The sequence below is a fragment of the Typha angustifolia genome, chromosome 10 (assembly GCF_048772165.1).
Source record: "Typha angustifolia cultivar Huaian chromosome 10, ASM4877216v1, whole genome shotgun sequence".
Classification (NCBI taxonomy): domain Eukaryota; kingdom Viridiplantae; phylum Streptophyta; class Magnoliopsida; order Poales; family Typhaceae; genus Typha; species Typha angustifolia.
Window position 1 is genome coordinate 1,693,320 of NC_133248.1, and position 27,659 is coordinate 1,720,978.

Below are 27,659 nucleotides of genomic sequence, written 5' to 3' on the forward strand. Positions count from 1 at the left end.
ACTTATTTCCTTCAAAACTATTAAATTTCTTTTTATATCGCATCAAAACTAATAACTATGTTTTTGGTTAGTTCATACCCAAATATCACATTTTCTTAGCCTAATTTAAGGTCCTAAATTAAGAGTAATAAAGTTATGTCAGCTAATTAAGTTCAGGAATTAGTCTAAAATCAACTCGAAATAAATGGGGAATAAGTGTTTATTTAGGCTTCCAGCAGAAGAAGTTAATTTTATTCGTTGAATGGAGGCTTACTTTTTTCTAATAATGCATGACAACATAGAGTCACATACAACTATACAAGTGTTATTGGGTGCTCATAGTAGCTTATCGGCCTTAAATCTTAATATATATATATATATCCTCTGTGTACATATTATAGCTTCAAAATTCAAAATTTGGTGGCACACCAGTAATTACTTACAAATTTTATGGGTGGTTTTAAAATCTAATCCTTGTACAAACCAAACAGCGAATCGCTGCCCTTCCAATTCCGTAGTCGCTCGCTCGCTCGCTCGCTCTCTTATTTCCCGCTTCCTCTCTCTCTCTCTCCTCGAGTATCTAGAAGGTGGGGAAGCCGAACGGTGTCTCCTCGCGCTCCTCCTACTTCCAAACGCATTTCTGCTAATCTTCTGCTCTTATCCGAACGAATAAACCATCTTGATCGCTTCTTGCGGCATTTATTCGCCGTTTCGAGGTAAAAAGATACTGGGGGAGTCTAATCCAAGCACTACATATTGCTGGTTTTCTGCGATTTTGCGGTGTGTAGAACCCTATTTCTTTTGATTCTTCCTACTGTTCTGAACTCTGCCTCTGTTGATCGGATTTGGTGGTTGATGCTTTCCTGTTTTCTTGCTACATTTCCGTTATACACCCTAGGTCTCGGAAACCCTCGCCTACGGAGGTAAGATATGTGACTTTATTTGTTATGGTGTAGATTTGGTGGTTTGTATGAATTTCCGGATAGTTAGATCTCTGTAAGTTTTGATCGGCGTAGGTAGTTTGTTCTTTTGTTTTTCCTGTCCTTTTGCTCTATTTCCTTCATAAACCCTATTATCTGAATGCCTATGTCAAGCCCATGCTTATGGAGGTAAGAGATGTGACTTTGTATATTACGGTGCGGATTTCGTCGTTTTTCTAATGTTATTTTGGTTCTTTGATCAGATGGTGGGAGATGTGGGAGAGGGGATTCCAGTTGCTGTGATGAACGTTCCAGTGGCACCGACATGTGTGGAAAAGGTTGCGTCCGCTAAAACTAGGTCTTCTATTAAGTATTTCTTGATTCTCCCGTGTGTAGTACCTTAGCAATTTTTTTTCTTCATTCCATATTAGTTTGATCTGTGTAGCTCTGGATCAGCTTAGGTAGTTTGTACCTTCCTGCTTTCTTGGTGCAGTTTGTCATAAACCTAGATAGCTGAATTCCAAGTTCTGTCCCTTATAGAGATTAGGGATTTGATTTTATGTTTTGTCATGTAGATTTGGTAGTCTTATGTAATCAGAAATATGGAAGAGAGAATTCCACTTGCTTTGATGAAAACTCTGATGGTGGCAACAAGTGTGGAAAAGGTTGCGTTCTCTTAACCTACCTTTTCTATTTAGTTGTTCTTCGACTCTAGTGCAGAAAAACCTAGTTTGTCTTACTCCCATTAGTGTTCTAAAAAAGGTTGTGGTGGTCGCCATGACGGATTCACCCTCTAAGCATTATGCAGTTATGCTATAGCCGAAGCGGGTTAGAAAAGCATTTTGGATTGTGGCTGCCGCCTTAGTGGGCAGCGACCTGCCATGGTGGCACATATTACCTGCCTTGAGTGCAACCAATAGTAACTAAACAAAATTTTCCTTTTCTCAATTTGTACTATCTTGAGTCTTATTAAAAATATTCAACTGTCTGCTAACTAGAATCCAATCTGTGCTTCAAAGTTTTTTATCTAAATTTCTATCTTGTGATAGTAAAATTCTTTTAATAAATTGTAATTGCAATATAAGCTTATCTCAATAATGTTAACTACTTAGAAACTCATGCACTTCGGGCTGTAGATGACTGCAAAACTTTCCAACAACCGACACTTCTTTTTTATTCTTTTTCCCTTTCCTTTTGATTGAGATAAAGAATATGAACTACTACATTCAAAATTTTATACTCTTATCTTCAAAATTGTGGAAACATTATCCAAAATGTTATTTGCAAATTTTTCCAAATTTTACACAATATGTTGATCATACCTATCATGTGTTGAATGCTGATAATTTGTCAAATTCCATCCATCTTACTTTATTATATACTGTCTAGATAGCTTTGGGGAAAAGACATATTTGTAACATTTATGTTTGAGACCTGCCTTGGGCTCATGTTACCCACTATGGCGCCTCAATCCACCTCACACCATGAAATCCTTGGACACTACATATCCGCTGCACATTTTTTAGAACATTGATTCCCATAACGTTTGATCTCTGTCTCTCTTGATCAGTGCATCCAGTTTGTATTTTGCTGTTTGATTGCTATCATAAACCCTTGCTTGCAGTGGTAACCCTATGTTGTGTATGGAGAGAATGTGAGAGAAAAGAGAGAAAGGCAAAGAACAAAAGGATGAGAAGAGAAAACGGTCTTGTCTTCTTTTGTTTGGATACAAGAGTGAAAGAACATAAAACTAAAATTTTTTTTCTTGCTCCATCTCCCTTTTGTCTGCACTTATGAGCAGAAAAATATACATCCTAGGGTCTCTCTCTCCCTTTTTTCATGCTTTCTCCCTAAACTCAGATAAAACAGGAGAGAGTTAATTTCTCTTCTGATTTCCTCTTCTCTTCTCTTTTGTTCTTCTCTCCAAATGGAAATATGTGATTTTTTGTTTCTATGCACATTTATTAATTAGTTGTGATGATCTCTTTTATCAATTTTTTTTCTTGCTTAGATGGTGGCCGATATGGAAGAGAAGACACTGGCTCCTATGATGGATGCGCCTATGGTACCGATGAGTGTTGAAAATGTTAGTTCTATGGAGATTGCTGTAGGGAGGAGGTGTAGCCCTAGGTACATTGGGAAGGAGCGGCCCAGCTTTGCGGAGAAAAATGAAGTGGTGGAGGATTCAATTGGAAGGAGACGGAGCTGTAGAAACATTGGAAAAGAGCGGGTCAGCTATTATGCTAAGAAAGAGGAGTCAACTGCCAAGAAGCAAACAACACGGAAGAGGGCAAAAATTGATCCTTTAGAAGGTTTCATCATGCCTCTCTTGTCCTCAGAGTCAGAGCCAGTAACTTCTTCTAGGGTTGAAGAAGCGGTTTCTTACGGTGGAGTTGGAGATGAGGGTACTTCTATAGTAGTTGGGGGAGGTGTTCCAGATGATGGAAATGGACATGGAGTTGAAAACTCACTTATTGCAGCAGTAAAGAGTGCCAAAACCAGGGTGAAAGAAACCCTAAGAGCCTTCAACAGCCACTACCTTCACTTTGTCCAGGTTAGGATATTGTGCAATCTTGAACGCCACTTTAGTTTATGTCTTGTATGCTTGGGAGGCTTACTTGGCCAAGATAAAGATGGTGTCTACTATGCCGTCGTGTTTATCACGTTTAGGTCCTTTCATGGTTTGGCTGGTACATTGATGTTGCTCATCGCATCTGAAGGAGATTGCTGGATCTTTATAGGGAGCCGTACCATGGAACTTACATATAGATATTTAACTCTCTTGGGCATAACTAGTGTGCTTTTATGTCATGTCCTTTCAATATAGAGGTTGCTATTTAATGAACTTATATCCCAGAGCAGTGTGCTTTCTAGCTGAACTACATAACTTTCTTTTCAAGGAAGTTAGCTAAACTTATATGTACATATTGTAATATTATTTTATAAGCTGCTTGAAATTTGAAACTGCCGGTTGTTTTAACATTAGCTCAACTGCCAACTTTTGTCTTGTACCTATAAATCCCTTGCAGTTTACATGGGCTCTATTAATCATCTCTTTTTGTCATGACAAGTTGATCATACTATGTATTTTTATTTTCTATACAGGCGGAACAACGAAGGGTTAAAGAAGCAGAGGCTAGAGCATTAGAGCCTAAGGTGATTATTATTTGGTCTAGTTAGATGATATTACTGTTACTTATTTCATTATCGAATCTTGGCAGTTGAGTGAAAATCACTAGATATTAGAACATAACAGATCATATTTGAGAGAACGAGGATGATCACTTGTTTCATTTGCTAATATGAGTTATCTCTTATGCCTGTGGTATTATTTAATGAGATGCAAGTTGCAACATACGAATGTGCAACTTATATTGAGTTGGTCGGTTGCTTAATGTTCTTTCACATTTCTTTGCTTGCTGGTCTTTATCTTTTGAACCTATGTTTTTCTAGTGTTGCTTGTTATTTTATTGAAGTTTTAATAAAAACATCTAATGAGGGCAAGAAACCCACCACTTTTCTACTGGGAGCCTTGAATCTAGAAATGAGTTATACTACTCACTGAAAATACAACACTGTTGTTATGTTGACATATTTTACATGCTTGTTAATGATTGATATCCTGTAAGAAGTTGTATGCTTTCAATAAGTGTATTGTTTGCTTGTCCCATTTGCATGCATCTTTCTAGAAGTCTAAGGTAAGAACTTGCAGTTTCCTGCATAAGTTTATTTGGTACTATTCAAAGTTCTGTGAAATATAACATCTGTGACATTATTCATTAAGTTGAATTAGATTTGCAGTTTGGTTCTGAAGAATCATTCACAAATTTGATGACATGTTTAATCTGTGTTTCTATTTTTACATACAGTAAGATACTTCTAATCTAGTTGAGTTCTAGAAACATCCTATGGTTCTTATTGTTTTTTTGTTAACATCTTTGTGGTTTTGCTTTATAGGAAGAAGGTTCTTGTGAAGAGAACTTTAAACGAAAATCAAGACGTCCTGATCTTAAAGCAATCTCACAGGCATGGCTTTATTTTCTCTCCAAGTGTTAATTAAGTCTGGTGCAAAATTTCAGTTAGTTTCTTTGTTTTATCTGTCTACTTTAATTTAGATCGACATGCTGGAAATTATTTTACTGTCTTCTGTAGCATAGATGTATATATAGTTTTGGGTCTTTTAAATAGTTTTTCTATTAAGTTGCATTCCTTATTCCAAGCTACAACTTTATGCATGGTAATTGTTGGATGGACTTTGTTGCTTCTAAAACCATTTGATTTTCTGTTTGCTTTTCTCGGTGCTTCTTTTCTCACACAAACCTTTCTTTTAATTGGGTGAACTTTCCCTGTTTCAGATGCTTGAAAGCAAAACTGTTCTATATCCAGTAAAAAGGATTGGCCATCTTCCAGGTTGGTGTTTCTTCTCGCCACTTTCAGTTATATACTAAAATGTTTTATTTAGTATGTTAAAGCCAATATTTCTCTTAAGAATTTCAGCAAAGACCATACATGGCTCTGGTGAATAGAACTGATCTCAAATAGTGGGAAGTGCCTCAAGAGAAAACAAAAAGATCAAAACTGATTTGGTAGGAAATAGGAGCTAGTGAGAGAAGCATGATAGAACTTGAGTTTGATATAGAAAATAAAGTTGGACACAATAAAAGGGATCCACATAACTCAATAGCTCACAAGTAGTTGTAAAGGGATAGGCCTTGGTACAATAAGAAGTTTTGAAAGGGAGTGGGGGATGTCCATGTGCTATCAACATTTGATTGGGGCTTTGGAGGTAATGAAGGTTATGATTTGGAAATAGGCAAAACACGACATGACTTGTGTAACCCATCTAATCAATGGGTCATATACATGTAGCATGATAATACGATAACACAACACAATTAAAACAATTGACTAACTTATACACCACAAAAATGATATCCTAGATATGTTCTATAGCCACTTATTGCAACAAGCACAACCGATCTATAAAAATAAGAGGAAAACAACCTATCAATGGTCAAATAAACCAATCAATATGAATTTAAACAGATAGCTAAAAGCATGTAAAAGAAGACGATTCTACTGACTACTTGCATTTTTAAATGCAAATAAGAGGAAATTAAATTGAATATTCTAGTAAAGACGAATTATTTTTGCACTACAACATGTGTTGGTCGAGATCAAGGTTGAAGTAGCCATCTGATTCAAGGAGGGGAGACGGATTTGATACACCAATGGTTTTGATAACGTCCACTGATACTTCATACTGTAGATCCTGGCACAAATTTTCCTAGGAGAAGTTTCCAAATATGATCTTTCAGTTTGGAGTTTGGCTTGGGGAGCAGCCACAAATCCGCTCCATCTCATTCTCCTTGTTGTTATCACCTTCCTCTCCAGCATTGAAAATGAGAAGTTGGCTGGAAATGTGGGCATGGCGGAATAAAGAGAAGTGGAGAAAATGAAGAGGAGAAAATGAAACTAGTGTGATGGATTGAGAATTTTAGACGGGGTAGGTGAGTGTTATAAACCTGAGCATGACCTGATTATTAGTTGGGTTAGGTGGGGTGACCCGTTTATGGCTGGAACCCGATTAGGATTATACCTAAACCCATTTAAAAGCTTGGTTGTTGGGTCGGGTTAATTTTTGGCACCCCTAGTATTAGTTGTTATTGCTGCTGTTTGTAGCAACTACACAAAATAATGTTCCCTTAATTAGATTTCAAATTTTGATTCTCCTTTTATGTGGAAGCTTGCATTGGTAAATGTTGTAGATTTACCAAGTTGGGTGGCTGCGACTTGATTGTTGGCAGGTATTGATGTTGGTGACCAATTCTTTTCACGAGCAGAAATGGTGGTTCTAGGTATGCATAGCCATTGGCTGAATGGAATTGATTACATGGGACAAGAATTCAAAAAAATGGTAATGTGTAGGTTAACAATTTGTCGTTCAACATCACTAGTTGAACTTGCAATTGTTAATTTGGCAACTGTGTTTCTTTCAGAAGCCAATGCAGTCCATTTTCATATCTATGCAGTTCATGCTTCTAGTTATCATTCTTTGTTGTCGGTCTAGCACTATAGAAATTTAAACCATTTGATTTCAAATCATATGCCACTTATATGTTTTTATGTTTTGCCAATCCAACTTTGAGATGTTTAAAACTATAAATTACTCTTACGGATCATCTTAAATTCTCACTTTTGGTGTAGTTTTTTTTTTCCTGTGCTAGTTATTTAGGATTTGTTATGGTTTAACTTTCATTTGATTAGTATTACTACAATATGTTATGGGAGCAAAGTTACTTTTAGTGTAATCTAAGTAGCAGGTGTTATTCTCTCAGCTAATTGATACACAAGGCTGCTACAGTGACCTTGGAGAACACTGTCAAAAAGAGACTAGGAGTTGAACAAGCTTGAAGCAAAGTAACCAAACTAGACCAACCATTAAGATCTTATACAAAGCTTGAACACCTCATATCAATCATTGATTCTGTGTTCAAATATATAAGAGAAAACAATTAGTTTACAATATTTTGTAGTCTTGAATTTCGTGCCATGTCGCATTCAATATTTCATTTTAATTCCCTCCACATTATTTTAACTTCCTTCCTATATCTTGTAAAGCTGCACCTTTGATTCAATACCATTGCTAATTGATTCTTTTTAAATTTTTCCTTTTTTTGCCTTTCTTTTTGCTAAATTACTTCTTTGTGACAGTTGAAAATATTTTTATCGAGAAAAGAAAATCCATATGACAAAATAACCTATCCCATCATTGGGCGACAATTGTGGGGGAAATATTTGGGCCTGACATACCTTATCATAATCCATTGGAGATGAATGTGTCCATTAGATGGAACCATGGAATAACTATAAATAGATATGCTCATCTCTATGGCTTCTTGCCTTCAACCCCGCACAACCTCTTGAGCATCCAATACTCAAAAGAAGTGATGAAACTATGGAGTGTGCAAAAGACTCATGTTCCCTAAATTAGAGCCTTATCTATATGACATCTTGCCCCTTACCTGATGCAACTTTGTGGTACATGTTTTGCCAGTTAATTTCCTACTATTATGTGATTAGAGACATCCTCTTTCCTTTTGTAATTATTGTGAGATCTCACCGCTTGCATGATATTCATGGATGTTCTTTTTTTCTAATTGAATGAGGGATATTTCATTGTGCTAAGCGAGATTCAAATTGTTGTATTCTGTTGCCCTTTTTGAAGTTTTCTGTTGCCATGTTCTTCAAAGCTTGGTGTCTATGCTCTTTCTTAGCTGTCTAATTATAGTTTTTTTCTTTTTAATATGTTACTATTAGCAACACCAGGAAATTCTAGTATATATATATATATTTTCATGAATTGTGGATTAAGTGAATTTTGCCCTCTGATGACATGCTATTCAATTATCTAGGTCATCTTCTGCTTTAGTATTTGTGAAATGAACTAGGTTGTAATATTTTCTTTATATTTTAATTAAGTAGGAGGAGTACAAGAACTATACATTTCCACTTGCAATATGCATTGTTCTATCTGGAATGTATGAAGATGATTTGGATAATTCTGAAGATATAATTTATACTGGTCAAGGAGGGCATGATTTGCTTGGTAAGAAGCAGCAGATTTGCGATCAAAAGATGGAACGTGGTAACTTGGCTTTAAAGGTTTGTTTGTGGATACTGCTTCTAAATCTTAGTGAAATTATCTCATGATAATACATAATTTTAGATGATATTCTTCTGTTTTAATTCATGATGAATCCATTTCATAATCTTTTAAGACTCTTGAACATATATAAATCAACATAAAAATTGGAGGATGACCTAACGGGAAACAATATGAAGGAAATGTCAAAACTCGAAAAGCCTTCTGTTTGAGACGCTTGCTCCATTTTGTTACTTACATCACCACAACCACCACCTTTGTTTCTAGGAAATATAATTTACCTCAGAAATTGGTCACTGGCCATATGAATGAGATAGAAATTATGCTGAATTATGTCACAAAAATTTATTTGTCAAGCTTCTTGGCCTAATTTAATGATGAGGTCCCTCTTGCGGCCAATGTAACAGGATCAAAGGATTTATCTTGACTTACTACTTATATGTTTATGACTAATCCCTATAAGACTAATGTAAGGAGCTTAAACACTACGCTAAAATCAGGACACATGCTAAGAAAATATTGAAGGTAAGACTTAGTTGGATGACACACAGTTAAATCGCTCCACGTAGTTTGCTGTCTTGTTTATATCAAAGGAATGGATATTGTGTGAACTGGTTTGTCTATATGTTCTTATTCCTCATAATTATGTTAGTAAATTAGTACTTCATATCAATAATCTTACTTGAAATGCTAATATGTAGTAGAAATGCAAGATATAGAAGCACATCACAATTCTTACTTCATGATGATGAAGTCTAAATAAGTGATCTCACAAGTTACTTTAATCTGTTTGGTTCCTTTGTATGTGCTCACAAGGGAGACTGTGCTAATGAGGAATCGGCAGTCGGCATGGGCTGTGCCACTAACACAGCCCTGTGCTAGTCGGCGTTGCATGCCCAACCGTGCGGCTCTGCATAGGTTGGGTGCCGCTCGAATGCCACTAACCCATTAAGGGTTAGTCAAAGAGACACATTAAGGTCTCTTTGGGTCTTTGACAACCACTTTACTAAAATAAGGTTGAAGTGAGATGGAGAAAGAGAGGAGATTAAGGAGGAATACGAGATTTCTTCTTGAAATCCCATTTTAATTTTTAAGTTAATTTTTCTCATTCTCTTAACTATTTTCTTTGTTTTACATTTTAAAGACTAATTTCGCATGTAAAAATGTTAAATCTAGCTTAACTTTACGAGATCTATTATTTATATGGGTCTTTCTAGATAGATATAGCATTGGTGTTATATCTTTGAAAAGTATTTTTTAAATTGTAGGGATCAAAGGGTAAATATAATTTCCCACAAAATTTTACCCAAATTTTTAAAAAGTCCAAAATTAATATGTCAAATTCTTTCAAATTGAGTCTAATTTGATATATAAACATGTTAAATTAATGAGGTATTGTCCCCATCATTCTATATTCAACTTAGTTTTAATCATTGAATTATTGTCAATTAGTTAAATGTATTCAATTATATTATGTGTTGAATCATCTCTTTATTTGACTATTGCCGTATCTTTAGTAAAATTGGTCACTTACATTATTACTTAGGGATAAAGGCTTTAATATATATATTCAAACAAAAAAACATGTATCAAACGGCTCTTTTAGAGAAATGTTCTAAAATTTATATTAGAGGCATGCCAAAAGGGTGCTAAGTGTGGGCCACAAGCACATATCATGCCGACCAAGTATCGATATGGCATGTGTCTTCGGCACGGCAAGCCTTGCGTTCTCCTAGCACCAGATTGACTATTTGTTGCTTGTTCATTTGTGCCCACACTCACAGTGCTTCATGTATCTCCTACTTTCATTTCCTATACTTCTACTGAAATTTATTCCTTTAAAGAATATGTGTCCTTTTTCAGGTATTTTTCGTTATCTGATCTGTAACTTCAATTATTATTGTTTGATGTGGTCGCTAATCCTATTTGAGATGTATGACAGAAAACAATATCTAATATTTCTCTAGCTTTGCTTTAGTTACGATAAATTTTATGACCACTTCATTATTTTCTTTTGATCCATTGGTGAAAGTAAAACATTCTTTTGTAGGCTACTATTTATTTTTGTACTTGTATCATTAATATATTTCTTTGTCAATCTCTTTACTAGTATTTCAAGGTTATCCAGATTTTTCTTTTTAAATTTATGTGAAGTCCTTTTCCATTTATCATGCCTCAACTTTTTATTTTTTGTGTAGCTAATTGTTCTAAGGGCCTAACCTAAATTTTCCGCATTGCGTTAGCTTTTCACTCACACTCATTCATGTGGTGCAAGAACTATAAATACACTAGCATGCGTGAGTTGAGGAGTGACGTCTTATGCTTTGCCTGTCATATGAGGATAATTGCTCAAAAGCGTTAAGTTTATATACTGCTTTTCTCTTTTTTTTCTCCACTGGATTAGCTTTCTTCTCCTTTTCTCCTTTTGTGATAAGAAGCCTATATGTATGAGTTCCTCTAGTTGACATGGAGCTTCTCCCTTAGTCAACACATCATGGTAGTTTATGCTCACTAGCTGAAAAAAATGCTATATTTCAGCTTGTTATCTGTTGCAGATGTTGAAGATATTTTTTGCTGTTATATCTTGCTGGCCATTTATCTTTTAACATTATAATAACCAGTGGTTTCTCATAGCTGTTGTATGCTTGTTCTGTTATCTGCTAAACATTAAGATTGTATTTACCAGTTTCTATTGAAAATGGAGTTTGACTCGTCTTCTGGTTCCTCTGGAAGCTGATATTACCTACCCTATGTTCACAATCATATGCACTTAACTATAAATTGTTGGCATATTTTTTTGTTATATTCCTTTAATTTTTTTTTCCTTTTGTGAGTCTCATTCTCGTGGATTCTTGACATTTGCTATGCAGAATAGCAAGGAAAATTATGTTCCTGTACGGGTAATTCGTGGACATGTATCTCCAAGCAGTTATTGTGGAAGAGTTTATACCTATGATGGCTTATACAAGGTTATTATAGAGAACATGTTAAATCCTTAGTTCACATTCCATTATGTTCAGAAATTTTGCGTTATATATTTATATCCAAAAGAATAATTGTCGAATAGCTTTTACTTACGATTATTTAGACATGCATATGACAGACAATGTATTATATTATTACTTTCACTTGGATTGATTTTTTTGATAATTTTCTTTATGTACCGGCACGTCACCGACGTATTTCAGCATGCAGTGGTCAACATAGTTGTAGAACATCTGAGTTATTAGTTCTTTGAAGTGATATTGTCGTCAAGCACTCTAGTAGTTAGACACCAATTATGGAGCATCTATTGATTTGCAATATGGAAGCGAGTATGATTGTTTAATGTTTTGATTTTTCTTTACTTGTCAATTGCAGACTAGATATATCTGGCGGTTGCCCTCGATTACATACAATTGCTATCATTTTCTTATTTAGTGGGAAACCTCTGCAAATTCAAATTTATAATATATTAATAGTTTCTGGCTGGTAAATTTCAACTGGCCTAGTCTTGAAAGATGAGTTACGATATGGATTTATGGCAAATGAAATTTCCAGAATTTGATTTGGTTAAACAATTAGGAACATTCTTTCAGAAAATATCTTCTTTCTCTTTATTCATAAGTTGTTAGAAATTGAAAAAAAGGCTGATTATCTATAGAGATGGACAATCACAAAATTTAAATTTTCTGTCCTTTCTAGCTTAAAATGTGCTGCACGTTGTCTTGTCATATATTGATTCTATCTGAGCTATGGGTTCACATATCTCTTCTGCATCAATAGGTGGAAGATTATTGGCCAGAGAAAGGTTTAAGTGGATTTACTGTATACAGGTATAGATTAAAGCGGCTTGAAGGGCAAAAAAGTTTGACGACAACCCAGGTTTACTAATTTTTAAACATTATAAATTTTTTTCTTTTATTATTGTAATTTTATTTGTTTCTTTTTTCCTTTGATGATCTAAGTTGGCTATGGGTAAAAGATGAACTCAATATCTTTCTTTGCGATGATCAGTTATAGGATTAACAGAATTGCAGTTATATATATATATATATATATATATATATATATATATATATAGTGATACCAAAATAAGATTTTCAAAATTTTCATTTTTGCTTAATGGGAGTGATGTTATGATGAATAAGAGATAACAAAACATTAAGAGTATATGATGGGAATTATATTTTCATTCATTCTTTTTCGGATGTATTTTTATTAAAAAAAATTGATTTTATTTTAGAGTGTCCAATTTGGTTAAAACTCCAAATAATCTAGGTGATCTTAGATTTGATTGCTTTTTCTTTAAAAAAAAGGGAAAAACAAATGAAAATTTGACATTCCCCCCCCCCCTTTTCTTTCCTCTTTTGCGATGGATTCGACGCTTCGTTTATTCCTCTATGTGAGTTTGATTTTCTTTCCCCCATGGCTTGGTTGGTTATCTTCTTTCTTATCTATTTAATTATGCTAGTATGAAAATGGTACTTGGAGGTAGATAAAGAAATTCACAGAGATTCTATCTATTTTACTGGGGGTGGATCTAGGTACCTCCTTATCTTTTTCCATATTGGCATGTCTCTTCGTCCTTAGGCAATATTAATTTGGTATCAGAGCAAGTTCAGATTTGATGGATTCAATTATGAAGAAAATTTAGTTTTTAAATATCAAGATTGAGTGCATAATGATCAAGTTATCTTATGAAGAAAGTTAAAAAAATGCAGATAATGAAGATAAGTTTGAACGAGATTTGCACAGCGGAAGTAAATGTTGGGAATTTGATTTTTCATTTAATATTTTCGGACATATTTTTGATTCTAGAGTGTCTAATTTGGTTAAAACTCGTAAAAGTTTAGGGGATTTGCTTGTTAATTTGTTTTAAGGTAAGTTTGTTAGGATCTGAATACTTTTCTTTTAAAAGGAGAAAAAAATAATAGTTTGAGAAATAATCTTTTGTGGAGGATTCCACATTTATCCATCTTCCTTTTTCGCCTCCCTCGTGTTTTACTCACTTATCTATTTTGTGGTGGATTCCATGCTTCATTTGTCCCCTACGATCTATGTGGGTTTAATTTCTTATCCCTATTGCTTAGTGGGTTATTTTTTTTATCTTTTCTACCTTTCTAGTTATGCTAGTATAAAAATGATGCTTGGAGGTAGATAAAGAGATTTACAGAGGCCCTATCTTTTCGCCTTAGGGGTTGATCTAGGTACCTCCTTAGCTTTTCCGGCTTGTTTTTCTGTCCCTATGCCACATCAATTTGGTACAAGAGCAAATTCAGATTTAATGGATTCATTCATGATGGAAATTTAAATTTCAAATATTAAGACCGAGTGCTTAATGATCAACTTATCTTATGAAGAAATTTCTAACGATGTAGATTATGAAGATAATCTCGAGATGAGGTTTTCACAATGGAAGCAAACAATGAGAATTAGAATTTTATTTCAAATGTATTTTTATTGAAAAAAATGATTTGATTTTATAGTATCCAATTTGGTTTAAACTCCTAAAACTCTAGGAGAATTAACTGCTAATTTGTTTAAAAGGTAAGGTTGTTAGGATTTGATTGCTTTTTTTTTTTCCACGTTCCCTTCTCCCTCTTCTTCTACTTATTCTCTCTTTTGTGTTGGATTCCATGTTTTGTTTGTCCCCCACTATGTTTATGGGTTTAATTTTCTTTCCCTCACGGTTTGGTAGGTTATTAACTTATTATCTATCTTTTCTATTTATCTAGTTATGCTAGTGTGAAATAATACTTTTAGGTAGATAAAGAGATTCATAGAGGCCCCTTTTTTCTCCTCAGTAGTGGATCTAGATACCTCTTTATCTTTTTTCATATTGGCATATTTCTTCGTCTCTAGGCCACATTAGTATACTTTAGATTGGTGGACCTTGAGTGAGCGTTTTTGTTTTTGAAGGGCAAGGAAAGAGTTGTAACACTAGAGGTCCGTAATAGTATCAAATATTGTGCATCTTATACTTGTACTGTTTAATGTTTAGAGAGTTCCTTGGTTTTACTTCTTAGGACATTCTCTATACAACTCCTTCCATTATATCACTCTATTTATGGTAGTTTCCTCCTTATTTTACTTTAGATTTTGAGAAGAGGTTTTATAGTTTTCACTTTTCTATTCCCAAACTATCTTTTTATGGACTTTGGTAATTTATGTGATGACTAATATATGCATCTAGACAAAGTAAGAAGGGGGATATGTTTGATATATGTTTTCACGAGGTTTACTTAGAGAATGAAAAAGTTTGGTTATTATTGCAATTAGACTTAGTCTAACGTAAATATCCAACAAGCCATCACTATAGCTTAGTGGTTTAGTGTTACCAACCATGATGGAAGTCATGAGTTTAATTCCCTCAATCAACCTTCAATTGACATTTGATGAATTTTTCATCGCTATATGCGTATAATTTGAATTTATTGTGACCCAATTTTTTGGAGGATTAACTTAATTATCCAAGTTATATATCAGGGATGGCTTGTCTTTTGTCTACGCTATATTGCAGGGGTTCATGATTGATTAAAAAAAAATTGAACCATTTACTTCTCATCTTGTTGTGGCATGAAGGAATTTGCCCTTCAGGAAGCCTAGCTTGGAATTTGCATTGCTTGTCGCTAATATTTTTCACTTTAGATTTTTTAGTGTGGTCAATTGCGTTTTTATGCCTTTGTCCAAAACCGTTCTGTAGTAAATAGACTCTTATGTTGCATGTCGCCTTCATGATGCACGCATAATATATTAGTCCTCTTATACTATAGATGTTCTTATTGATTGTATTAGTCCTCTTATGCTATAGATGTTCTTATTGATTGTGCCTCTCATTAATTATTTTATTCATTGACAGGTCAAATTTGCTCGGGAACAAGTTCCCAAATCCATTTCTGGCTTGCGTGGGTATGAGCTAAATCTAATTTTCTCAATTACTAGTAGGTCGTCTTTGGTGATTATTTTGTGATGTGTAGTCCTAAGAGGAAAATGTGACCTTTGATGATTCTGTCTATGTTTCTATGTTCTAATAGTTTTTTTTTGTCAAATAGATGCTCTCTTTTCCTTAAATAAGCTTCTGTTTTTTATGCTATCATTGTGTATTCTAAATTGAGTCTACTTTTTGTAACCCTAAGGCCATTTTGAACTTTTACAGGTTAGTTTCTGACGATATCAGTGGGGGCCAAGAAAAGTTTCCTATTCCTGTCACCAACTTATTTGATAGTCCACCAGTTGCTCCTACTGGCAAGTTACAAATTTTAGCTTCTCTACCTTGATGATGTTTTTGAAAGATTTTAATGCAACTCAAAATTTTGAAATTTGTTTGAAGAACATGTGATCAGATCTAGGCCAAATGAATTCAACAATGCAGATAACAAAAATAGTAAATGATCATAAGGTTTTCTATTAAGATGTAAGCAGGATGAAATCCCTTTCAATTTGAACATTACTGACCAGCAAGTATGAAATTTATAACAAAAGATGTGGCAAAAGGAACAGAGATCGATTACTAGATTTAAATTAATCAAGAGGGGGCTAAAGATAGGTTGAGTCTCACTCAGTGATGGTCGTGCTAGTGGCACGTGGCGTGCCATGCCACCATCGACACGGCACGCCTCTTATGTCAGTGGCACACATTTATAATATTTTTAATAAATTTTTTAGGATATTTAGAGATGTTTTTGGGTCTTTGGTATGTCAATCTTTGATTTTTTTTGTCTAAATATATGTATTAAAATTTAAAATCTACATTACAATATTTTATCTTTAGATTATTTTTGTAAATAATCTAATTTATTAAAGATAAACCAATAGTTGAATATAAATATTATTCAACACATAATATGATTGAATACTCCATAATATAATTGAGCACATAATAACATTCAATACATAATTGATAATAGTTCAATAATTAAAACTAATATCTAGTTGAACGTAGAATGACGAGGAGGATGAAAGACTTCATTTGCTGGCATAAGAATAATACGAAAATGTTGCGTTAAATACTGTCGATATTTTTCAAAACTTATCCACTAATAATATTGCTCGTTATAACGTCTCACGTAGTCTTCATACAAATATGAATTTTATAATTATTCGATGATATGATATGAATATTGAATATGCATAGAAACAACTGGCACAGGCACAGGCACATCATAAGCATATGCAGATTGTGGATATGGAGTATAATAAGGGTGTTGTGGCTCTGGTGGGTGTGATTGATATGATGGTAATGATGATGAACTCATATCATCCTGTGGACGCACCTTTTCTGATGTCCTGCTACCTATAGACTTAAGTCCTTTCCTCATTTTATTGTAATCATATTGAGCTTGAGATGGTCCCTTTCCTTTCTTCTGTCTCTGATAAATTCGGCTTTGTGGTTATCTAGGTCTGGCAAATGGGTTGTCATTCCAATTTTAAAAAATGACAAATAAGTTGTAATTTTAAAAATGACAAATAAGTTGTAATTTTAAAAATGACAAATAAGTTGTAATTTTAAAAATGACAAATAAGTTGTAATTTTATAAATGACAAATGACAAAAGTTAATTGATAGAAATAAAGAAAAGTTGAAAAAATGGGTCCTATATGTTATATTATGTTTGTTAAGAAAATAAGTAAAATTAATTTGATAAAAATTGATGGAAATAGAAATTTTTTAAAAGAAATGTCTCTACATTGGCACATGACCGGCACGAGGCTGTGCTAGGTCCTATATGTTATATTATGTTTGTTAAGAAAATAAGTAAAGTTAATTTGATAAAAATTGATGGAAATAGAAATTTTTTAAAAGAAATGTCTCTACATTGGCACATGACCGGCACGAGGCTGTGCTGGATGACACGTGGCCGTGCTGGATGGCATGGATCGGCATGGCCATCCTTGGTCTCACCTAATATGAAGGACTGTGTAGCCTTAAGTTTTTCCTTTAGCTTCACTTCGGGCACCATTAGTCCTCTTTATATTGCTGGAAATTCCTCATGACACAACAAATATATGAAAAGGAAGTAGACTGATAAGGTAGAGTAACAAGAAACCCACAAGAACTATATGGGATTTTGTAGAGAGGAGGTATATTGGGAAGTCCAAAGATTGAGAAAAAGTTTAGAGTTTTCTAGAGGACTCTACAATGGTTTAGGCAGCCCGCTAACCTAATTTAGCCTGGCCCAAATTGACTACCTAAACTACTAACAGATCCATTGGCCAAGCAAAATGGAGCGGACATCCCCTAAACATTAGGCTAATATTATGATTGTTCAAGTAAAACAAGTAATCTTTTTGGAAGTTGATGTCATATTAACTCTCCCGGGGTGGAGAATATCTCGACCTCGACGGGATGACTTCAATGTATTGATGATATAGATTTGTACGTTGATGATAGAGATTTGCACTCAACTTCTTTGGCTTACCTTTGTTCACCCAACTGACATCAAATATAGGTCGCCCTTGCCATTTAATCAAAAATAGCCTATGTGTTCCTCAAGGTGCTCTTTTTTCTCGTATGCCAAGAATGTCTTATGGTTGATCACATGTATATGTTTTTCTTACATCAAAATGATATGCACTAGTATTTTTCAGATGTATTTTTATTTAAAATTGATTTGATTTTCTAGTGGCCAATTTGGTTTTAGTGGGTAATCGAGGTGAGTTTAATTTTATAAACTTGTTACCTTACCCGATTACCCATTAAGCTTATTACACTTTCGTCTCCCCTCCGCGCCCACTTTTTTATCCCCATCGCTAAAAATTTACATGCCGTAGCCCCTCTCTCTTGATGACCAAATGGTGCTGCTTCCCCTCTCTCTCGACAAAGTAGTCGATGATGACACCGTCGAGAACCAACGACGACATATCTTATCATCTGTATTTTTTATATATTATTTATTTATTATCGTATCCTAGACATATCATTTCTTGTGATTTGAGAATTTGTCGTATTCCGGTATCATATCTTATCATCCGTATCCCATATCACCATGCTTCATAGCTATTTGACTTGTATCCTGTCCATTTTCACCCTTACCCATTATGCTTAGTTTGTTATGATATTATATTTTGTAGCTCGACCCATTATGCTTGGCCTGTGGCTGATATCTCATTGGTTAGTGGGCAGTGACAGACTATAATATTCTAGCCCGGCCCGAAACCGGCCCACCTTGCTCCACCCTATCCGATAATCACCTCTATTCCCACCCTTAATTTATGCTGTTTTATAGGAACTGTTCACTTTCTTAGATTTTAATTTAAGCTTGTCAGCCATTTCTTGTCACATGGACTTCTCATTGCTTCCGCTATCAACGATGACGGAATATAATTTCCTATTTGAGGTGCATGTGGTGCGAAAAAGACTATGCTTAAGCTACGAGTCCTCAGATGATGCTTTTGGGGTTAATATGGTCTGGTTTGGCTTAGTTGCTCGTCTCTTAATATGGCCCGGTGTTGGGTTGAGAATGTCAGAATAAATGTCTGTCTCGGTTTGATCTAACTTTTCTGGACTTAAATAGCAGACCCGGTGGAAGGAAGTTTTGGAGCATATTAAAATTCGTATGTTTATTCATGGATAGTACCAAAGTATGTGGATTCCTTATATGAAATACAGGAATTCTTTCTGATGATTTGAAATTAATAAAAACCCCTTTCACTATTTTTCTTTCCTTTACAATGTTCTGCTCATAATTGTACAATTAATCATTCATATTATTGATCAAGACATTGTCTTTTATCAATCTCTTTTGTAGGTTTTGTATATTGCAAGTCGCTCCAAGTTCCCAACAATTGGCCTATTCCTGAAAATGTTCTGGGCTGCGATTGCAGAGGAGATTGCTCTAATTCAAGAAGTTGTTCTTGTGCTAAAATTAATGGCTCTGATTTTCCTTATGTTCGTAAGGATGGTGGAAGGTAGACATTTCTTTTGTTATCCTCCTATAGAATTTCTTGTGCTAGAGTATTTATACCTCATCTGACTTTATCTTTCATTGTGATGCTTTCTGGCTAGAATATTAACACATGGCACCTTGTCTGACTTAGTTTCTCTATCTTTCATTTTGATGTCCTTTTGGCAAGAATATTAACACATGGTACCTTGTCCGACAATTGGATTTATCTAGTATTTTATTATGCTTTGCCAATATGAGTGCTGCCTTGTATTTACTCATTGGTTTTTGCTGATACCACTTGACACGACGTAAGTCTTTTCGATAGACAAAATTCAGGTGGCACTTAACTTTCAATTTGCAAATTTAGGCCAACTGTTCTTTGCAAGTAGAAATGCATAATCGATATGGGATAGAGAGAGCCAAGCGAAAGCACATTAATTGCACTAGAAATATTGCTCTTCTATTGATTGAAATGCAAGGGAATGGATGGTGCCAAGGAATTGTCAAGCTCTAGGGAGCAATGGAGGAGAGGGATGTGGAGAGAAGAGGAAGGTGGACTACGGTTGGGTCACCTGGATGTCTGGTGGGGCTTTAGGCCCCTCGATCAGAGCTTATCCAAAAGAAATGCAAGTTCATGCTGCTCCAAAAAATTCAGGCCAAGTACAGGCTGGCCACCGCATTGCGGGGTCTTTTAGCAACCCTAACGTCAGAGGGGCATCCCTAGGTTATTGGTACACCAATTTCATCTTGAGTCACCTTCTCTTACTAGGCCATTCTATGGTTTATGCTAGACATGTCTTGACATTATATATGAAAGTTTGTTGAAGTTACTTATACTTTTGAATGACTTGCATATAAGTTGGAACATATGGTCATATTTTTTCTCAGATACTTTTTGAGTGCTCAAACAATTAGCTGCTCGTTCTGAGCAAGAAAATTGCTAATCCTTTTAACTATGAGGTTAACTTGGTACTCATAGATGTCACCTGTTAACTCATTATTTTGGATCTTGTTGATCTGGAAACTCCTATCTTAAGTCAGTGTTTCTTCCAGTATATCCTTTTGTTGTTTAGCATGGTTTAATTTTATTGTTTGTGCTTTAATAATCTATTGAAAAAATCTTTTCTACCTGTAAATCTCAATGCAATTAAATTTTCCTCTAGATTGGTGGAAGCGAAGTCTATTGTTTTTGAGTGCGGTGTGAATTGTGGATGTGATCTTAACTGCATAAATAGAACATCACAGCAAGGTCTGAAGTACCGTCTTGAGGTTAGAAATTTCTTTTTATCTGACCATGGCTATCAACATTATAATCCATCCTTTTCTGTTCAGTGACAAGTAAGGCATGTTCTGTTTATAACTGCATGCCACTACAGGTATTCAAGACGGCGAAAAAAGGTTGGGGTGTTAAGTCATGGGACACTATACCAGCTGGTGCTCCTATTTGTGAATATACTGGAAACCTTAGAAGAACCGATGAGATTGACAGTGTTCTTGATAACAACTATATCTTCGATATAGATTGTCTCCAAACTATGAAAGGCTTGGATGGAAGGGAGGTACTATAATCTTGTCTCATAAGTTTTATGGTTTTCTCTTTTCTGAATTGAGCAAGTGAGGAATTGCATGGTTGGAAGTTTCGGTCAAGGTTCTAAAAATCGGTATCGGGATCGGGATCAGCCGTCCGGAAAAACGATACGTATCGGCTGTATCGGCCGCCTGTATGGGATCGGACTATTTTAATTAAATAAAATTTTAAATATTATTAAAAATGTTGAAAAATTTCTAAAAATTTAGAAAAAATTATAAGAAAATAAAAAATAATAGTTACTCACATATAAAACCTAAAAAGTAAAAATCTCTTTTTCTTCCTCTCTTCTTTTCTATTCCTCTAACTGTTAGTCTAAAGTATCAATTTTCTCTCACACTCATTTTTTTCTATCTTTTTCTCTCTCTCTCTTTTTCACCCTCTTTTTTTTTTATCTTTCCCTCTCCCTCTCTTTCTCTCATGCCCTCTTTTTTTTTTTAATCTTTTCCTCTTCCTCACTCTCTCTTCTTTTTTCCTTCTATCTCTCTCCTTTTCTCTCTCTCACTCTCACTCTCTCTTCCTCTCTCTCTCTCTCTCCCTCTCTCTCTCGAGCTACTGCTGTCAGTAGACAGTTGCCTGCAGCAGGCTGCTGCAGGATCGGCCGAAACTGGAATCCTTGGTTTCGGTTTCAGCATGTGAAAAACAAAACGTTTTAGAGTTTCGTTCAGTATCAGAGTTTTGGATCGGTTGTTTTGTTTCTTCGGATTTGCTCATTTTATAATAAATAAGAAACGAAAAGATGTAGAAAATTCTAGAAAAAAAAAGAAAATATCCACAAAAAAATATGTAGGAAACCAGAGAAATATTAAAAAAAAGCAGCATAGAAGGTATTGGAAATCCAATAGCAGAAAAAAGAAGATAAACAGGCTGTGAACATTTCTAAAAGCAATATTAAAAATATTGGAATGGCAAAAAAAGTAATAACAGCTGCTTTAGGAAATCCAATAACAACAGATGTGAAGGTGTAGGAAATTCAACAAGAAAGAAGATAAATAAATGTGGAAAATTATAAGACAGGAAAATAATTAAAAAATGTACAGAACCTTAAAAATCAATGATAGTAGATATAGGAAATCAAGAGAATAAGAAGAGATCATGAATTCTCTCGCTGAAGGAAGTTGATCGAAACCGAGAAGTGACGTGGTTGCTAAACGAGTTCGATTAGTCCCCAACTGCATGCACGTGGAAGAAAGGCTGAGATGAGGTTGTCAGAGGAGATTGTCATCAATCGGAACTGAAAGAGGTAAATCGGAGCCTCTGGGTTCATGTTGTGGGAGAAAGAACCGAGATAAAGACAGTCAGAAGAGGAGGTTGTTGATAGGAGTCGGAGGAGGCCAATTAGATCCTCGAGTGCATGCATGTGGGAAGAGCATCTTGGACGTTGAAGGTTGATTGGAGCCTTGAGCGAGAAAAATGCTATTCATGGGCAATTTTTACTCATTTAAGGGTTTCAGGCTTCTTTCCTGATCGAACCTGGTTGAAATTGATCTATTTTGGCCGAGTTTTTAAGCCATGAGGAATTGTAGTCCAGTACCAGGAATATTATTGTGGGAAATAATTGATATTATAATTTAAACAAAATGGTCATTTGAGTTTTTAGAAGTTGTTCATGATATAATCTGAATCTTCACAGATGTCTTGAAACTATTGTAGTTCTGTAATGTTTGTTTCATTTTGCAGAAGCGGCCTGGAGATATCTCCTTTCTCGGCAACTCAGAATCTGATGTGCCAGAGTACTGCATTGATGCTGGTGCAGTTGGCAATATTGCTCGATTCATTAACCACAGCTGTCAGCCAAATCTTTTTGTCCAATGCATCCTCAGCTCACATCGCGACTTCAAATTAGCCAAAGTTATGTTGTTTGCTGCAGACACTATACCCCCTTTGCAGGTGAGTTTTCTCCTAAATTGGTATCTGTATGTATTCTTGTTAAGTTTCTTCAGAAATTTTCTTCTCATACCTCCATTTCAAAAATATTACAATTCGAAACATTGTACTTACTATTTGACAATTTGAGCCATATATTTTTGAATTTTTGCCCAAAAGACATTCTAGTTGGTCTTTCGGATGCCTTTAACCATTGATTTGGCTTGGTTTAACCATTTGAGTCAACTATGTTTGGATGCACACCGATATGTTCTCACATAACTACTAAAAAACAAAGAACACTAGACAGAGGGTGTCAAATTGATTGCAAGCAAGGGCTGTAGGTTGTGAAAAATCTGGTCAGCAATAACAATGATGTTTCTGTTTGGAATTAAAAGCTACCGCTTTTCAATTTGGATGGTGGGCGCACTAGAAGATTTGATGGTGGCCTAAGAATGAGAAAACATGCCGATATGAAAAAAAGGTTAGGAGATACGCAGATCTATCCCTAAGGAGAAAATATAAGGTCTCTACGAATCTCTTTATCTGCCTTCATGTACCATTTTTGTACTAACATGACTAGATAGATGGGAAAGATAGAATTAACTGAACAAGCCATGGAGGAAAGAATCAAACCCATATAAATTGTAGGGGACAAAGGAAGCGTGAAATGCACAATAAAAGAGAGAAGGGGTTAGGAGAAAAGGGAGGAGAATGGGAAGAGGGATAAATATGGAATCCTCTACAAAAATAATATATCTCAAAATTTCATCCTTTTTTTTTTTCTTTCTCGAAATTCCTATCATATCCATCTATAGAGATGAGGAAATTACATCAAATCACAAATTTATCTTATTCAGATCTTTTCTAGTCTAATATATAAATAAACTTTATCAAATCTTAACAAACATATCTCAAAACAAACTGACAACTAAATCTCCTAAATTTTTAATCAAATTAGACAATCTAATCTAATCTAATCTAATCTAATATTTTAGATAAAAATACATCCAAAAATAAAAAATAAATGAAAATCTAATTTCCATAAAGATTTGTGGGAAATGAGGGATAAAAATAAATTTCAGTGATCAAATAAAAAAGAATAGAGGATGGTAGTTGAAGAAACTTCAATAATCAAGGGGATTTTTTTTTTTGAAACCAACAGGATATGTTGATACCTTTATGTTAGAACTTTGGGTTATAGATTATCAAGAATAAATATGCACCAAACTTGAAAACATAGGGTTTGATTAGTTAACAGTAGAAGTATAGGGGGTCTGAACTTACCAATTAAAGGTGACCTATGTAATCATAATTTCCAACGTTTCACTTAGAATTGCTCTTACAGAAACTGGTATAGAAAAACTGATAGTATGAGATGAGTACGCTGGTGGCAGAATTTTGAAAGTTGTAGTTGGAATAACTCACAAGTGACAAGGAAGTTAAAATTTATGTACAATGAGGTTTGAATGATCATACTAGTAAAGAGAGTTGATGATGTAAATGGAGCCATTGAATATGAAAGGAAATTAAAATGTAAAACAGAATTTTGTGTTTTGTTAGTTAAGCCAACTTTTAGTTACCATTTGGTAAAAGAGGTTCATCGTGAGGGTTGGTGAAATACTAGCTAAATAGAATTTTCCTACTAAAAGATTAGATAAATTAACTTGTAAAGATTGGAAAGTTAGGTTAATAAAGTAGAGTGTTTCCATTTAAAGAGTAGATGGTATAGACTGATAGGGGAGGATGTAGATGAATTGCTAAGGAAACAATATATAGGACATGATTCTTTGAGAAAGTTAAAATTAAGAATGGCATGGATCCTCAACTGAACATGTAAAGGTAGCAAATCTTAATGAAAATTTGAATGATCATGACTCTTGATTGTATGGAGGTTTGAGGTAATTAGGTAGTTTGGTGATACCATATCAATTTTGTTGTCTTGTATATTAACACGAGAAAAATACAAAATGGATCCCATGTGAATGAACACAAGTGCCAGTATGTTGAAGGAAGGGAATATGTAAAATTCTATGAATCTTCTCAAATCAAATTACACATTTGGAACTCTTTAAGATAGTAGATTACTAGGTTAATATGTGTATGGATTTATATATTAGGTTGTTTTCATGCTATCTAATTTGTGGACAAAAGTGACCTATTAGTAAGATGATATATGTGGAAGCAAAAGAGAAGCAGAGAAAATGTTGTAGTATTTATGAATTTAAATGAAAAAATGTGATATTATATGAAATTAATCGAATTTTAGAGAAGAAAGAGGTATGTTTTTTATTAATATTTTGATATTGTTGATGTGAAAGGAACTACAACTAGTGGTGGGCGTTATTAGGGGAGAGATGAATGATGTTCAACATTAGTAATTTGGTTATATTTTCTATTCTTCAAGTCACTAAGGATACCCAAATGAGGTTTTATGGTATCTGGTTTTCTAATGGGTTGTTTTACTTAATGATATATATATATATATATATATACAACTTTCTAATCAATGAATGTACCTTTTAATATGAAAAACTTCGTCATGAGACGTGAAAAAGTAAATTGCTTTTGCTCTACAGTTTGGGATAAATGTTTTATAATCCCAGTGGCACAACCTAGAGCTAGAAAAGTGTACATTTTTAGAAAAGTTGTAACATAAAGTTTCTAGTCCAACTCAAAGGATTTTATACAACTGACTAAACGTATCAACAGATGATCATTCATTGATAATAAGCATGTTCATCTACTATATAATCTTCAGTTGAAAGAGGTTTTATGCAATTAGTTTTGTGTCATATGCAGGAGCTCACTTATGATTATGGCTATGCTTTGGATAGTGTAGTTGGTCCGGATGGAAATATTGTAAAGATGCCGTGCCACTGTGGAGCTGTCGACTGCAGGAAGCGTCTATACTAAGTGATCAGTTGTTTTTCTTGTTATATTTGAAACTGCTAAATTTTTACTGTCTGTAATGGAAAGATGCCATTCAGCTCTTAATTTTGCAAGTGACTCCAAAGGCACCCAAAGGCCTTTGTATTGGTTGTTGAAATGATTCTTGTATTGAAATTTATGTAGCTAGGCAATGCAAATATTCATTAGAAGAATACGATGTACATTGTATAGATAATGTATACGGGAAACCAATTATCAAGGATACCAGCAGCTTTCCAAGCATTACATTTTGGCTTTTCTCTATCATGTAGCCTTTCCTGGGCTAACAATCCATGGGTGCTTGTTATTTTTCTAATAGAAAGGATAGATCACACTTGCTTACTTTATTGATGTTTTTATTGTCTTTATTTTATCTTTTTATCTTTTTGCGTTTGACTTGATTGATGACTCTTAAGCTTGTTTCTGTTTCATATGATGCTTGTTTTCAGGTAAACAATTTTGTTTATGACCATGCTGAATTCTCCTTTCACTGCTGATGTTGGAAGCCCATGTGACTGGAAGTAAGATGTCTGTTTACCATATGCTCCTCTAGATTACCTTTTTGGTTCTGTTGGAACTTGGTTAGGTTGATAATTGTTCAGCTCTCTGAGCTAAAGCTGATTTGCTTCAATTGGTAGGATTACTTTTACCAAGATTTTTACGTGATATGAGATATGGAGACTGTTTACTTGTACTCATTGACCAGGCGATGAAAAACTCTCTCGTCCTAATATCAGGTTGGACGTTACGCTAAATACTTATCCTGGCTTTTGACAAGTGTGCCCTACTTTAAATCATCAATTGCTGCTAATTCATATTTCTTCTTGGCTCACTTAATTTTCTTAAACTAGTTGGCTTTCATCAAGGGATCTTAATAGTTTTCTTTGTTGCTGCTCATTAGATCCTTTCTTGCATAAACAGGTGCTATCCACATGTTGCAGCAATCAAGTTTGGGCCTCAAGCACAGCTTTGATCTTGAATGGGGTGCTGCTGCTGGATCTTCTAAAAGCTGGAGGATTTTCTCCAAGGTGGATTAGTTGGATTAATTGCTATATTTTTTCTATGCATCTCTTGAGATATTGATTTAATTGGAGAAATTCAGGTTTGGAAGAATTGGACGAGGTGATCCCAGTCATCCATGTTATTCAAATTGGTTGCAAACCTATTATCTAAATTGATTACCTGGCCTGACGGAAATCTCTTCTGGAGAGAATTGCTCAGAAAAGGATCTCAACCTTGCTATATGATACTCTGCTAACTCGATTACCCAGGTACACAATTTTCTGTTTGAGCTCATCTTTGGCTTAGTCATAGAGTCGAGTTAAATCATGTTTGCTTGGCCTCAGAGACGACCTAACTAATTTAATGTGGGATTCGGTTAGTAAATCACTTCTATTGGTCCACTGATATTCGAAATTACTAGTAAGTTTAAGCTGCCAATTACTGGAGAATGAATTGCTGTCCCTGTTTACTTTCTTTGTCAAATTTAGACAAAAGCAGTTGCTGGGTTTGGATCCTTCTATGTGTACCTTTCCTTTCCCTTTTATCACCTTTTATTTTCTTATTTAATATATAGGCTTGACAAATGGTCAAACCTCTTAGATATAGAGGTTATAAAGTTGTGTGCATCGGCGAGCTATTATTTCAAACTAAACACTATTAATGCATCATTCTAAATTGTCGTGAGCTGCTCTTCTAGGTTATCATATCGTTGAGTCATCAATTGATTTGTTGAGTGGAACCACCAAATAATTTTTTTATATTAATTGTGTGAAGTTGAGTTGATCTTGCGACCCCGTTAGTTATGGAGGAGGTATTCACCAAGTTTATAATATTTGTTTG

The 27,659-nt window shown here is 34.6% G+C and overlaps 1 protein-coding gene across 4 annotated transcripts; it reads left to right on the forward strand.

Annotated features, from left to right (window-relative positions):
* Positions 1-514: 514 nt before the first annotated feature.
* Positions 515-26,053, forward strand: LOC140768769 (histone-lysine N-methyltransferase, H3 lysine-9 specific SUVH4). 4 transcript variants are annotated; one of them, XM_073109166.1, is made up of 17 exons: positions 515-695; positions 1,163-1,237; positions 2,911-3,453; positions 4,005-4,055; positions 4,857-4,925; positions 5,255-5,309; positions 6,707-6,816; positions 8,385-8,564; positions 11,436-11,534; positions 12,331-12,429; positions 15,407-15,456; positions 15,704-15,792; positions 19,295-19,454; positions 20,596-20,701; positions 20,809-20,991; positions 22,701-22,910; positions 25,689-26,053. In XM_073109166.1, exons 2-17 carry the CDS (start codon positions 1,163-1,165, stop codon positions 25,800-25,802), a joined length of 2,193 nt encoding a protein of 730 aa, XP_072965267.1. In that variant the 5' UTR covers positions 515-695; the 3' UTR covers positions 25,803-26,053. The 4 variants fall into 4 exon arrangements, with proteins under 4 accessions (XP_072965267.1, XP_072965269.1, XP_072965270.1 ...); XM_073109167.1 differs by lacking the exon at positions 515-695 and adding an exon at positions 1,475-1,564; XM_073109168.1 differs by lacking the exon at positions 8,385-8,564.
* The last annotated feature ends 1,606 nt before the right edge of the window (positions 26,054-27,659 follow it).

What these genes read in the sequence shown, in the direction of transcription:
- LOC140768769 (XM_073109166.1), top strand. Translation starts at nt 1,163, where the DNA reads ATGGTGGGAGATGTGGGAGAGGGGATTCCAGTTGCTGTGATGAACGTT. An exon ending in AAGGCTTGGATGGAAGGGAG is followed by an intron (nt 20,992 to 22,700) that starts GTACTATAATCT and finishes TTCATTTTGCAG; the next exon opens with AAGCGGCCTGGAGATATCTC. An exon ending in ACACTATACCCCCTTTGCAG is followed by an intron (nt 22,911 to 25,688) that starts GTGAGTTTTCTC and finishes TGTCATATGCAG; the next exon opens with GAGCTCACTTATGATTATGG.